The 14,677-nt window shown below is 53.7% G+C and overlaps 1 protein-coding gene across 1 annotated transcript in view; it reads left to right on the top strand.

Annotated features, from left to right (window-relative positions):
* Window positions 1-3,542, top strand: part of HS3ST6 (heparan sulfate-glucosamine 3-sulfotransferase 6) — a gene marked incomplete at its 5' end in the record, with an annotated part of 29,809 nt that extends 26,267 nt beyond the window's left edge. The window contains one exon of the mRNA XM_042037591.1: window positions 2,672-3,542. Coding sequence (XP_041893525.1) covers window positions 2,672-3,290 — 619 coding nt within the window. The remainder of the gene's footprint in view (window positions 1-2,671) is intronic.
* Between the last annotated feature and the right edge of the window lie 11,135 nt (window positions 3,543-14,677).

Here is a 14,677-nt window from a genome sequence, read left to right as displayed (position 1 = left end):
TAATAGAGGTAAAAGGGTTTTATGCCTTTTCCCAGGCACACAGTCTCCTCTGGAAATCCCAATTCCTTCCAAGGCTCCCCCACTGCCATGTCCTGTACCTGCAGGCACTGCTCGGCATTCCCACGGTGCTCTCTTAAGGTCAATAAGAATTAACTGTAAATTTAATTAAAGTTCCTAATGTTTGTGCTAAAGTGGAGCATAACAAAGCCGGCTCTGCTCTTTGCCAGTTTAAGCCAGATCTGGAGGGATCTGGGTGTTATCAATAATTAACCGGGGTAATTTAGGGGAAGTATTAGGGAGTTAATGAAAATGTGAAATGCGTAATTATCGTGCAAGGAGCTGGAAGTGCTTGGGCTGCTGAGGAAGAGGAGGTGTTGCACAATTAATGCTTGGAGGCTGCTGTTCCCAACAGGATCCCGGGATGGGAAGGTCCCTGCAGCCCGGCATAGGAACCACTGCCCCAGCCTGGGCTTTTATTAAAACTTCTGTTAATTACATGGTAATTAAGCCGTGGGTGGTGTGCTTGGTGGTAATTGATGAGGTGCAGCTCCCCTGTGCTGAGGAGCCCTGGGATGGGTGCAGGGGCTGCTGGTGTGGGGGAGTGGGGTCCATGGGGTCCCTCTGCCCCACAGACCCCTTAGGGATGGCCCTGGCACTGGGGGGCTCAGCCTGGCCCCGATGTCCCTCTGCAGGAAGGAAGAGGGGGATAAGAGAGTTTTCCAGAGGGGCTTTGCCTGCCCCATCCCCAGAAGTGTCCAGAGCCAGGTTTTGGTTTAACACAGACTCTCCAGGGTCTCCCATCACGTCATCCCAAGTGTTTGCTGTTGGTAATAAATAATTTATTGTTTATTATTGAGGGACTGGTTTAGGGCCTCAGCCCAGGTTTGCTGAGAGAGTTGGGGTTGGGAGAGGATGAGGAAGGAGCCGTTTGGAAATCCCAGTGGCATCCAGGGAAACACTGCAGGGATGCCTCAGGAAGCTGCCAGGAGAAGCTGGTGAAGCAGCCTGGAAAACCCTGTGGCACCTTGTGAACGGAATTAAAGTTAAGGATGCTTGGCTGGCCCGGAAGCCCCAGCAGGAGGGTGGAGCTGTGGTGTGCTCCCAGTGGAGCTGGAGCTGTGCCGTTGGGTTTTCCTTGGCTCTGGACCAGCACAGGGAGGGGATGGGCATGGGTCTGATCCTGGTTTGGGAAGGTGCTTCCCAGCAGGAGCTCTGTCAGTCAGCCTCTGGTGAGTGCTGTTATTTGGGGTGGGAGGGAAAAGGTGCTGGAAAGGATGCGAAAAGCACCCATGGCTTCCCTGGGATTCATGGATCGTTGAAGGGCATCCTGCTGGTGCCAGAGGGGCTGTGCTGCCAGGTGAGGTCACCAGGGACAGGAAGTGGCTCTAAAAACGCTGGCACTGTGCAAAAATTAAAAAAAAAGGGGGGGGAAGCCACAAGTGGCTTCTGCCTCTTGTTTGGGGGAAGGAGCTGTGGGGGCCCAGCGTCGCTCGCAAATGCTTTTAATAAAGTGTTCTTTCCTGAGTCCAGGGGAAAAATCCCAGAAACCTCAAGCTTTTCCCATTACATAAGGACCAGATGCTTCTGGGCAGAGCCCTGACTCCCCCCAGCACAGCCCTGTCCCTGTCCCCAGCAGGACCCGGCTCCCTGCCAGGCACAACCCCCCAGCAGTGGGATGGGGGTCCCAGAGCAGCTGTGGCTGCCCCTGGATCCCTGCAAGTGTCCAAGGCCAGGCTGGACGGGGCTTGGAGCACCCTGGGATAGAGGAAGGTGTCCCTGCCCGTGGCAGGGGGTGGCACTGGATGATCTGTGAGGTCCCTTCTCAAACATTCCAGGATTCTGTGATTCTTCTTGGAGGCAGAAGAGGACGATGTGGAGGGCAGTGGGGCAGGTGCCTGTGCTGGTGGCAGGGAGGACCCGCTCTGTCACACGGGGTGACATGGCTGGGTAATTTCTGCGGCAATTAATGCCTCATTAAAGTGCACGAGGGAACAATCAGAGCAGTGAATTTTACCCAGCACAATGGCTGGGCCCTCAGGGTTTTTTGCCTTTCTTTTGAAAAGGAAACAGTCTTTTTCTGGCTTTAACTGCTCCCTGTCTGGAGGCAGAGGAGGAGGGAGCCTTGGTGGGCATCTCCATTCCCAGCTGGTGCTTGGGCATCACCCCCGTGATGGGATTTTCCTCTGCAATCCCACGGGGCGAGCTGGAACCTCCAGGACATGAAATCTGACTGGAGGCTGGAATGAAAACCGGCCCCGTCACAAAACCTGTGTTGAGATGCCCATCAGCCACTGAAAGTGGGGGGCAGGAGACGAACAGGAGGGATTTCCAGGGTTGGGAAGGGGTCTTGGGGGAATTCCGAGGGGGAACAGCAGCCTGCAGGTGCGCTGTGGATGCTGCTGGTGAGGCAGAGTGACAGTCAGCTCCTTCCCAGGAATGGACTCTGGAGGGGACAAAGGGAATGCTGAGGTGAGCAGAGAGGCTGGAGCACGGGGGCTTCTGGAGGAAGTGATCAGTGGGGTGTGCCAAGGTGGGGCAGGAGGGAAAGGGGGGAGGTGGCTGTGGTTGGGAAGCCCCTGAGCATTTCTGGCTGGGTTTAGGGCTTGTTCCCACCTGTTGTGGCATCAGACGGGAGCAGCTGAGCCCTGACCGTGTCCCTCTCTCTCTTCAGGAGCCTGATGCCACGGACCCTGGAGGGACAGATCACTATGGAGAAGACCCCCAGCTACTTTGTCACCAAGGAGGCCCCGCGGCGCATCTACAACATGTCCCGGGACACGAAGCTGATCGTGGTGGTGCGCAACCCCGTCACCCGCGCCATCTCGGACTACACACAGACTCTCTCCAAAAACCCCTCCATCCCCAGCTTCCAGGCCCTGGCCTTCAAAAACCTCAGCACGGGACTGATTGACACGAGCTGGAGCGCAGTGAGGATCGGGATCTATGCCAAGCACCTGGATAATTGGCTGCAGTACTTCCCGCTCTCCAAATTCCTCTTCGTCAGCGGGGAGAGGCTCGTCAGCGACCCTGCCGGGGAGATGGGCCGTGTCCAGGACTTCCTGGGGCTCCAGAGGGTGGTGACAGACAAACATTTCTATTTTAATGAGACCAAGGGCTTTCCCTGCCTGAAGAAGCCGGAGGGGGGAAGCAAACCCCGCTGCCTGGGGAAATCCAAGGGGCGGCCGCACCCCAGAATCGACGGGCAGGTGGTGCAGCGCCTGCGGGAGTTCTACAGACCCTTCAACATGAAGTTTTATCAGATGACAGGGCAGGATTTTGGGTGGGACTGAGCCATCCCCAGGGCATGCTGCCGGGCTGGCACCTGGACTGCCAGGACCGTGGTCCAGGGATGCCCGTGGTCACTGTGGTCCAGGGATGGCCATGGCCACCCCACCAGCACCCTCCTCCCTTCATTTTAATTTATATCAGACCTTTTCTGGCAAGAAATGGACTTTTCTGGAGTAGAGAGAAATATTTAAGAAATAAAGCCACAGATGAGCCCTCTCCCCTCCCTGAGCAGATTAAATATTCTTCCATATAAACCTTGCTGATCTCTGTTAACTGGGAGCACTCTGGGTGGCAGGTGGGGTTTGTGTGCATGAGGATAATGGATCCACCATCCGGAATAAAACCTTTGGAAACCACTTGGCCTCTGGGGCAGGCAGCCAGTGGGGTTTTGCTAAACCAATTTCTGGGGGTGACACAGTCACTGGTGGCCAGGGGATGGCTGGGCAGCAAACCCCAATCCTGGGAGATATTTTGCAGATGGAAAAGAGTCCATAGGAATTTCCCAGCTGAGCAAAACAATGAACAGCAGCAGTTTTGTATAAATGGCAGGTCCAGGCTTAGGGAGAGGGAGTTGTGGATCACTTTCCCATGTTCCTTGAGTGGCCCAGCTGAAAGAGCAGGGCTTTTCTAACCCTTAGGAGGAAAATTCCAGCTTCTCCACAAACTCTGCCCTTTACCCAAACTCTGCCCTTTCAGTTCAATAATCTCAGTTTTTCAAATCTGCAGCCATCGAGGGTCATCACGGGAGGCTGCAGAAATTACTTTAATCTGCACTAACTAGTTTTCCCTTAATTAAAGATGGGGAAAACATATAATTAACCTCTAAGATCTTATTAGTAACTTGTATTTGTCTCTTTAATAGGCTAATTATGAGTTTTGAAGGGCCCTCAGGCCCTGCATTGTTTGCAAATATGCTTTGGCTGTGATTTCTTCCATCATGCAGCATCCCAAACCTGCATCCCAGAGTGACCATGCTGCCGAGGCCTCTCCCTCTCCCTTTCCCTCTCCTCTCGCAGGTACCACTTCTGGGATGTACAACGGGCCCCATCCCATTTCCTCCCAGCTCCGGTGTGGTTTCGCACCCCCACCTGGTGCTTAATCCCGCACAGCTTCCCCCCGCGCCCACAGCCCGGGTCCTGGCACCTCGCTTGTGCCCCTGGAGGTGAGGTTTGTTTCCCGTCCCAGCTCCGGGCTGCAGGTGAGGTTGGGCATGTTCCTGTTCATTCCCGGGACAAGTGACCCGTGCAGGGACAGGCTTAAGGTGCCGCTGGAGTGAAATGCGAACAGGTGCCTGTTTCTGTGAGGAGAGAGGCCATCGAGGTGACAGTCCCTGGGGGCTTTGTGACCAGCATAGAGCGGGATATTGCCAAGGAGTAGTGAGAGGAGATGAAACCAGGACTGGTTTTGTGCTGGTTGAAATCCCAAAGCCCTCAGAGTGATGCAGCTCTGGCGGGGATGGGCTCAGCACCCCGTGCCCACTGCGGGGTCCTCCCGCCGTGTCCCCCCAGCCCTGTGACCCCCGGCCACCGCCCCACCGGGGGTGGGATGTCGGAGCGGCTGGAGCCCCTTGTCAGCCTCGCTGGCAGCTCCGCATGATGGACTGCACTCTGCTTGTTTAGGTTTTGTTTCCAGCCACGACATTCGACCAAATTATTCTCCACGAAGGGCTTTAAAGTTTCCCAAGTGCCTGTGAAAGCCTGGAAACGCTGATAGTGATCCTATTTCTCAGCTGAGTGACTGCATTCAGGCCCAGCCATATTGATATGCAAAACGTTAAGGGTCCCGGCTCTAAAGATGGTTTCTGTCTGCCCTGTGAAAGGGAACCATACTTTTTTAAAGCCCGGCCCTTTCTAAAGCCGCACAATACCATATAGACTATGCCATTTAAAGCATCTGAAGCGACCCAAAATGTATTGAAAGCTTGCTTTGCAGACTCATTAAGACTACTCAATAGGTTCTGGCAAATACTGTGCCAGGGCTGACCGCACGGATTAAGACTTTTGAAGTGTTACACAAACCCCCTGCTTAAACTAATTGCTGCCCCGCAGCTCACGAGGTCAAGTATTTGTATTCATTGCCTCCGAGAGGAGCCACTTATGGCTCTGTCCAGGTGAAGTCTGCACTTCATTAGATCAAGACAATAAAAGCAGCTTTGGTAGGAAGGGGATGAAATCTCCCGGCTCCTGCTCTGAGCCAAGCACAGGCTTAACTCCACCTCGGCGGAGTTTGGGGTCGTTTGTGGTGCTTTCAAGAGCTCCAGTGGAGCGATGTGCTTCCAAGAAAAGTGTTTCGGTGCAGGATGGTGACAGCAGTGACAGCAGCCCTGTCCCACTCGTGCTGTCGTGGAGGGTTCAGCTTGAGCAGAGATTCCTTGGAACTCCCAGGGCTCACTGAGCACTTCTCCACTGTGACATTTCATTCTCCAGGGTCATGGAATCCTGGAATTGTTTGGGTTGGAGGGACCTTAAAGCCCATCCTGTGCCCAGGAGCCCTGGGAAGTGACACCTTCCGCTATCTCAGGGTGCTCCAAGCCCCATCCAACCTGGCCTTGGACACTTCCAGGGATGGGACAGCCACAGCTTCTCTGGGATCCCCATCCCAAGAGGAATTGTTCTGAAACTCCCACAGAAGCTCAGGGACAGGTGACACTGTTGGACCTTTCTGCTCAAAACATCTGGAAATAAAGTTATAACAAGAGGATGCTGAGCTGTGCTGATGTTTTCTGGGACAGAGGGAGTTTGGGCAACTGCTTGCTCAGGGGATGATGGCAAAACACCCTGTCCTTGTGGAGCTGGAAAAATGCCTCTGGAGCACCAGGTTCATTGGGGAAGTGCCAGAGCAAGAGGATGATGGAGATCCAGCTTTGCAGCCAAGTATGAAATGAAGTTTTCATCCCCGTCTCTGTTAACCAAAGTTTCCATTTCTAGCCCCAATTTTGTTTTGAAAATCCAACTATCCAAAGTTTTGTGGTTCCTGTGCTCTGGGCCTCCCTCTCCATTCCACTCCATAAGCCAGGAAGAGCAGAGCTGGAAGAGCTTTCCAAAATTTTTTTATTTACTCCTTTTTCTGTTATACCAGATTTAGGAGGACAGAAGGGAAAGAACAAAAATAGGGAAGGGAAAAATAAAAAGCTCCAGAAGCAAGAGGTTTAAACTTCCCTGCTTTTGCATGGGTTTGGAGATGAGGAGAGCAGCAGGGCTGATTTTTAGTTCCACATTTCATCTCAAATGTTTATAACCTGTAACAGGGAAAGTCATGCTCATCCCTGAAAAGGCCCATCTGTCCCCATTCCCATTCCCTGCTGCCATGTGTGTGGCCACACCTGTCCCACACCACAGTCCCCAGGTGAGGCTCATGCTGCCAGGCACCTGTGGGCTATAAAAACTCTGAAGGGTGCAGAGGCTGTCCTAGCTCAGGGAAGAGAAGCTGGCACTGGCTGGTAAGTGGGGGCTGCTGCCAGCAGTGCTGGGCATCCTTCCTGCTGGTTTTGGGGGCTGCAGGGCCAGGGTGGAGTTTGGGGATGGAGCAGTGTGGCTCTGTGCAGCCGTCGTGTGCAAATGCCAAATTTATGCTCTGATTGGAAACAGCAACACGTTGCCTCGCTTGATTAATTTATATCACTCGAAAGAATAAATGGCTGCCTTTCTGGCAGGATTCCCCTGGCAGGAGACGAGCCCCAGGCCCTAACTGTGTATCTCTCATTAGTGTGGGGTAGAGGGGGCACGTGGGATGGGGCACTGCCACCACTGCTCCTTCCCCAGGGAATGAGGACACATGGAGCAAGCAGGAGGGGGATGGCCAGAGCCTTTGGGGCTGGCTCGCGGTGATGCCACAGCTGGTATTAGAGGAGAGAATGGAGCTGTAGGGGCTGATCCAGCCCCATTTTTCCCAGTTTTTGTGGCTGGGGTTGGTGGTATAGATCACTAAGCCAGTGCTCCCACAGCCAGCTCTGCCCCAGCACCGCCATTCATGCTGGCAGCCATGCCTGGAAATCAACAGGGAGGGAATTTTCCCCTTTTTTTCTCCTTTTACTCTGAGTTCAAACTTCCATCTGATGGCTGATTGCTGAAGACCCCCCCCAGCAGCCACAGCATGCTGCTGGCAGATGCCAGCGGGAAGGAAAGTGTGAGGGATGGAGGGCAGCGGGAGAGAGGCCGGGAAACTGGGAAACGCTCCTGGTGGGGATGGGAAAGGGGCCTGTGCAACAGCCAGCCTTTAATTAAGGGTCTTTAAAGAGCTTTCCCAGCTGGTTAACATTGCCTTGCCATATTGGAGTGGTTTAGAAGCAATGCTCCTCGGGAATGACTCCCTTCCTGTCAGCCCTGGGCGTGTGATGGGTCCTGGTCCCTCACCCCTTTGGAAAAATGGAGCAGAGAAGAACGGGTCCATGCCCTGGTGGAGAGGAGAAGGAGCCCTCCACCTTCCCAGGGAAGAAGCTCATTTTTCTGTGCTGGTTGCAACACCCAAACGTCCTTAACGCAGCCCTTGCAGCCCCTGGAGCAGTTGGAAGGGGACGTGTGCCGGGGCTGGAGGGGACAGCGTGCGTCACCCAGCACCCAGACACTGCATTGGGAATGGCTGATCCAGCCCTGGGGTGGGTATCAGTGACAGGAACCAGCCTGGGCTGTGGGGAGATCTGAGGGCAAAGCTACACCTGAAGTGCAGGAGCTCCTGTGGGATCCTGGAATGGGGTGATGGGGGTGCCACAGGGCACCCGGATGTCCTCTGGAGCTGATGGCTCTGTCCTGTTTCTCCTGCTGGAATAAGCTGGCAGAAATGAGCTTTGGAGTGACAGCATTTCCCTCCTGCCAGCTGGGGACAGACTGCTGTGCACATAAACCTGCCCTGAGGTGTTACTGCTGAAACTTCTTGGGGACTCGTCCCACCTCTTTTAGCTTTATCTGCTCACCCAAATCCTCCCAGAGCCTTTCCTTCCTCCATCCCATTCTAGAAGTGCCCTGTACAAAATCCTCCTGGAGGCAAGAACAGAGCTGCCCACGGGCTGTGAGAGTGGGATGGGGGCTATGGGGTCCTGTCCCTGTTTCACCAGGAGATTTATTGGTGCCTGAAACCTCCTGCCAAGGTTTCAGCCTCCAGCTGCATTTGCAGAGGCGAAGGTGATGCAAAGCCAACTCCAAGCGTGCTGAGAGTGTTTTGCTGCCCCTTTTCCAGAAAAGCATCCCCTGACCACTGGAGCAGGGAGCATCCCTGCAGTTTGCTCTCCTGGTCCCTTCATGCAAGTTGGGGTGGAGGGATGCACAGCTGAGCACCATCATCCTCCTCCTGCTTCACGTGTCCCAGCCTTGCCACAGCATTCCCAGCTTGAGGTTCCTTGCTCTGACAGCTCCAAGGACATGGGTAGTGCTGAGGCTGCCTCTGCTCCCACAGCCTGCTTTTATCTCTGGAAAAAATCCTAATAAAAGCCAAAAGGCAACTTTAATAGTGTAATATTAGAGAGGGCTGGGAGGGAAAGGCTCTTGCCTGGGGCCATGGCACAACTGGGGTCCCAAGCATGGATCCCTGCTTCCATTTAGGGATGCACGGGGAAAATGGGGGAAAAACAAATTAAATCAATGTTTTCTAGGCTTGGCTGATGTGTGCTGTGCTCAGGCAGGGGGAGCCAAGGCTGAGCCTCCTGTTACTTTAGGACAGATATTGGGATTATTCTGTCTGAGTAAAGCCCAGCTGCGGAGCTGCCTACCGAAGATCCTTGGGATCCTGGTGCAGCCTGCCCAGGGATGGGCATCCCTCAGCATGGGGCACAACCAGGCAGCAAAATCCAGGCACAGGCTGGAGTAACCGGCGGAAAACATTCCAAGTCCGGAGAGGCTTTGCAATAATTTCCACATTCCGTAATTTTTCTCAAGGGGGGAAGAGAGGCAAGCCTGTAATAATTACCCACACAAGCAGCCATTGAAATGTTCTGTGCTGTGAGTACTGATCACTTACTGTACTTAACAAGACAATTTTGGCTCTCGGTGCATAAAAGCAAGCAATGATTAAAGCTCTTGTTTGCAGGATCCATGAGCCAAAGCACAAAAGTCTGTTGCTAGATCCAAGTCTGGACTTGGCAGCCGGTTCCTGCACGGGGAGTGAGCCAAGGTGGAGTGGCTGTGCTCAGTATCTGCGGGGTTTGGGGTGCTGGGGAGCGCTGCAGTGCTGGTTCCCCCATCCTGCTGATTCCAGGTGTGTGGGGGTGACTTGTGCTTCCAGCCCTGGGGTTGAGCTGGGATGTTTTGCAGGGAGTGGAAGGTGTTGCAGTGCTTTGGGGCTGGGAGAGGTTCCTTGGTGGTGGGAAGGAGCAGGTGCCGGGCTGGAAATGGGGCCAGTGGGTGATTGCTGCTGTCTCCCTGTGGAGCAAGGGGGTATTTGGGAGGAGCCTGGGAAGGGAAAAGGCCTTGGTGTGTGCAGGCAGTGCTGCAAAGTGAGGGACTTGGCTGGAGGAAGAGCCTCTGGCACCTTATGCTGCCTGGATCTGAGGATTCCGGGCTTCCAGGGAGTCTCAGACTCCAGCTAAACTGAAGGAGCTGTTCCCTGGTGAGAGGCCATCGGGATATCATGATTGCTCACGGGTAAAAGTGCTGAAAGCACCCTTTGTACTGTGCTGGGCACCACCCTGCTTGGAAATGCTGCCCCGAGATGAACTGGGACCAGCAGGGCCAGAGCTTGCAGCATCACTGCGTGTGTTACTGCAGCATCTGTGGGGATCCCTGATCAGGGACGTTCTCTCAGCCTGGCTTTGTGGCTGACACATGAGTTTGATGCAAGGTTATCCCCTCTGAGCGGTGATCTTTTGGCAGCAAAGCCCAGAGGAGTTGGCTGTGAGTTCCAGTCAGTCCTGCAGGTACCATGTGGTGCTGAGGTCTCCCCTGAACCCAGGCACTGCTGCCCTGCAGGGATGGGCAGGCCTGGGACACCCAGGGGAGGCTCTGCTGCAGCACAGCCCCTTCTGAGGGGCTTTATTTTACCCTGCAGGTCTTCATGCTGCTGATGTCAGTGGTGCAATGTCTGGTGTGAGTGTGCCAGGATGGAAGCTGAGTGTTGACGTCCCTTCATGGCTCTGCACTGGGCTGCTGGGAGAGCTGGTGATGTGGGATGAGGTCTGCCTGGGGTGGGCAGGCAGCACCAGCATTGCTGGTGGCAGAGGGAGCTGGGAATGGATTTGAGCCAGGCCACTGGCTTCTTGCTGGCATAAATCAGCCCTGTTTGGTTCAGCACAGCTGTGTGATTGAGATCAGGTCAAGATCTGGTTCAGATCTTCCTCCCCTGCTTGTTGAGCTCCCGTCCTTGAGGACGATGTGGGTTCACCTCAGAAGAAAGATAAATGAGTCCCAATGTAGCAGCACTAAATCTATTCAGCCTTGTGCCGGGCTCTCCAGGGCTCTCTGTGCTGCAGGACCAGAAAAGCATCCAGGGAAATCCTTGGGACAGCTGAGAGACGCAGCTCTGTATGAAAGCACCATGTAGAGTCCCCTCTGGCCTTTTCCCTGGAAAAAAAGCAAGAATTCAGATGTTGAATAAATTCCACACACATTACCTATGCTAATTGAGTGACAGTATGTACAGGGCTGTTACTGCTGCCTTCTCCTCAACCATCAAACCAAATCAGGTCTTTGCAGAGAGCTTTTATTTCAAGCAGTGACCTCCTGGCTGTCCTGGAGCGCTGACAGTGCTGTGGGGATCCAGCTGCTGGTGTGTCTGTGTCCCTTGGGTGCCTCTGCTTCAGCTTGGATGCAGTCGAGCAGTTGCTTTCTGCTAAACTCCTGGCATTAACTAGGAGAATCCCATGGCGGGCACAGGGCTGCATCCAATGTCCCCAGGGATGTCCCTGCAGCACTGGCCATCCTGCCAGCCCAGGGCACAGCTGCCACCAGGACCCACTTGGGAGCTGCACTTGGCTTTCTTGGCTTCATTTGAGATGGAAAAGAGCATCTCTGGAGCAGATCTGGCTGCCCTGTGCAGTGCTGGCAGCCCTGGAAGGGCCCTGGCAGATGGGCAGCCTTCATCCATGTCTCTGCTCTCTTGGATGAGTGGTGCTTGTTGGAATTATTTACTGCACTGGTCGATAAACACTCTGGGCAGCGGGCTGTATTTCATGAACACCACACTCTACGTGTGCCTGCTGTTATATTTCAAGAGCATAAATAACAGTGGGGCAGCAGCAGAAATTAAAATCAAACACATAGAACGATTTACACCCAGAATTTTTCAACACAGAAACGAAGGAAAAAACACCCCTGGGCTGCGCCCCTCACTTAAACCTTGCTCCTGCCTTTCCTGGGGTGCCGCTGCCTCTGGCTTTGCTCCTGCCTCCAGCTGAGGGGATATTGGCTGTTTCCCACCAGCACGGGGAAGCCACCTGCTTTCCCCACATCCCCTCGTGTGTGGGGACACAGTCCCAGGCTGGCTGGTGCCACGAGCCATTCAAGAGCCCTCCTTGGCACATCCTGCCTGCCATCAGCAGTGCCACCCTGGTGTTTGTTTTCCTAGTGAGGGAAGCATCCAGCAGCATGTGCTGCAGTCTCCAGGTTGATTGTTTTCCTTTAAAATGCACTATAGATCTAAATAGATGAAAACAAACTCTCCTGAAGAGTGGGGTTATTCAGAGCAGGCAGCCAGGGCTCCGTTCCCTTCCCTCTGGTAGCATTTAAGCGTTTCCCCTGCATCGGTGACGCAGCCGTTCCTCATAAATCAGCAGAGGTAGGAGCACATTTGCTCCCCTGGCTTTGAAGAGGCGTCAGATCTCCGAACAGAGGCTTCTTGCTGGGTGATCCTCTGGGGCTGGTTCTCATTTCCTTGTAGGAGGTGGGTCTGGAGCCCATTTTGTGCATTTGGGAAGGCTGCCGGGGGGGAAGGGGGTGGAAAATGAATGATTTTGCTTCGTTGACAAAAAAAAAAAAAAAAGCCTTGACACCACGAGCACTGTGCCCCATTAACGTTCCTCCGACACAATTATTTACCGAGAAGACGCAGATACTGATTTGGCAGGAACTGCACATGCCATGGTGGGGCTGAGGCTGAAATGGCTCCATAAACCAAAAGTGGGCTCCCTGCTAACCTGGGATTGAGTCTGGTCCTGCCTGGGTTAAGACCACATCACTTGAGGTTCTGCTGTGGCTTTCACCCCTCTGGTGTCACTGCTGGCTTTGCCATATGCCCAGAGCCATCAGGTGATGGCACTGAGGGCTGCTGCTGTTGGTCCTTGGGAAGAGCCTCTGGGCAGTCAGCCTTTGGGGGAACCACCTCCCAGGTGGATGGGGATGAATGGTGGTACTGGGAAGGGAAGCTCTTGTGGTCAAGGGATTGCATCTTGTGCATTTTAATAGACAAAAAACTGCCAAGATGAGGCATCAAGTGCCCCAAAAATGGAGGTTTCCTGTTCTGCTCTGCCCAGTTTTTATGCCTTGAAGAGAACCAGTGGCACACAGCTGTCCCAACCATGCTCACACCTCCCCTAGATCTCTCCTGTGCCTGCATCATCTGGGAAAGGCTTAGAGATGCGTCCCTACACTAGCTTCAGCTCTGTGTTAGGGCCAGGTTGCTTGAAAATGAGGCATTTCCATCACCTCTGTGGCACCTTCTGGATGTGCCTGGGCTCTGAAGAGCTGGGCACTAAGGTTGGACACCCTTTGGACATGCCCTGGGAGAAACTTCTACCTGGGAATGACTTGGGTGCTGCCCCAGGGGAGCATCGCTGGCCACAGCCAGAACCGCCGGGGTCATCCAGGCAGCAAGAAACTCCCTGGAAGAATTTTAAGGAATTCATCTGGCAGGTTTTGAAAGGTAATTGTAACACGAAGGTGGAGCTGGAACATTTCTGCTGCGCTGGGCCGTTTGCAGTGAGGAGCTGGCAGCAGGAGAGCTGCTGAGTGAGGAGCCGGCACTGCCATATGGAGCTCTGCTCTGGCTGCTCGCTCACGAAAAGCTCAGCCGGGGCCGGGGCTTGGCAGCCCCGCAGCACAGAGCCCCTGTGTGTGAATAAATGTTACTCCTCGGCGTTACTCGGTGCTACAGTATCCGGCTGCAGGCAGAAAGAGCCGCGATTTGGCCCCACTTCAGCAGAGCACTCGCACATGAGCTCAGGGGGCAGCACACGAGTGACTCCCCCTGTCTTAAACACGCTCTCTGCTGGGTCTGAGCTTTTGTCTGACCTGACTTCTGTGCCTTGGATCACCCTTGGCTTTCCCAGTGGAGGCAGCCTCCTGTGCTGAGGCAAGACGTTTGTGGATGGAATTCGGGATTTGCTGAGGAAGGTGGCAATGGGGAGGCTGAAACAGGCTAGCAGGTCTGTGTCTTATTTCTGGTGATAAGAGCAGGGAAGGAGGAGGAAGAAACTCAATGCAATTGGAATACTGGGCATTTCAGAACAATAAAGTAAAAAAAGCCCAACCAAAACTGATTTTAAGCATAAATAGTCTGTGGAAGTTGGCAGTCTCAAGGTGCTTCAGAATCTGAGTGCAAGAGATGAGGAAGCATGAGGTGCAGGAATGAAGTCATTCCACTGCTGTTAGATGGGAGATGCACTGGAAGGGAATCAGACTTGAGGTCTGGAACTTCCTAACCCATCCCTTGCATCCCAGCCCAGTTCCCTGTTGCCTCTTTGAAACCATGCATTTGTGGCTGCCCATCCCTGGAAGTGTCCAAGGCCAGATGGACAGGGCTTGGAGCAGCCTGGGATAGTGGAAGGTGTTCCTCCCCACGGCAGGGGTGGGACTGGATGAGCTTTAAGATTCCCTTCAACCCGAACCATTCCATATTTATCCATGAGATCCTGAGCTGGAGGGTTTTTCACCTGCAAGGTGACAGCTGCTCCTCTGCTCCTACCCTGATCCTCAATCAAACTCGAGCTCCACAGAGCTCCATCAGGGACACATTTGGCCTCCAGCCTCCTTACACAAGTGCCAATCCTCCCTTTGCTTTCATAAACAGGGAGTTAAGTGCATCAGGGAGTGCCATGACTCGAGACAGCGACCATACGGGAGAGCTCCAGAAGGGAAACACTAATGGAGAGCAAGACAAGAGCAAACCCAAAAGAACAGAAGAAACCCTTGTCAGATCTGAAGCACGGGGCCAAGCCAGTGGGTCTGGAGGTAGTTAGAGCTGTACAGCATGCAGAAGTCTGTAATATTTTATTCCAGGGATATATATTTCCGGGACAAGTTGTTAGATTGACCTCTAGTGTTCATTTTCTTAAGGGAGAATTTCGTGATCCAGTCCTGTTTTGATCAAGTCTCGTACCTTTGCACTTTGAACAGGCTTTGAGGGGAGGTTTTGTTTTTCTAATGGATAAACCCTCCAAATGTCAGTGTGGGTCTGCAGGAGTTTTCTAACGAGCTGCCTGACAGGCAGCCAGGAGGGCTGTGGAAATGTTGACACACGATTCCCTCGG

The sequence above is a fragment of the Corvus kubaryi genome, unplaced genomic scaffold (assembly GCF_017639235.1).
Source record: "Corvus kubaryi isolate FWS band 111438036 unplaced genomic scaffold, C.kubaryi_AGA036_p1.0 37387, whole genome shotgun sequence".
Lineage (NCBI taxonomy): Eukaryota > Metazoa > Chordata > Aves > Passeriformes > Corvidae > Corvus > Corvus kubaryi.
The sequence above is the reverse complement of the archived record's forward strand: the minus strand, read 5'-3'. Positions and strand labels throughout refer to the sequence as shown.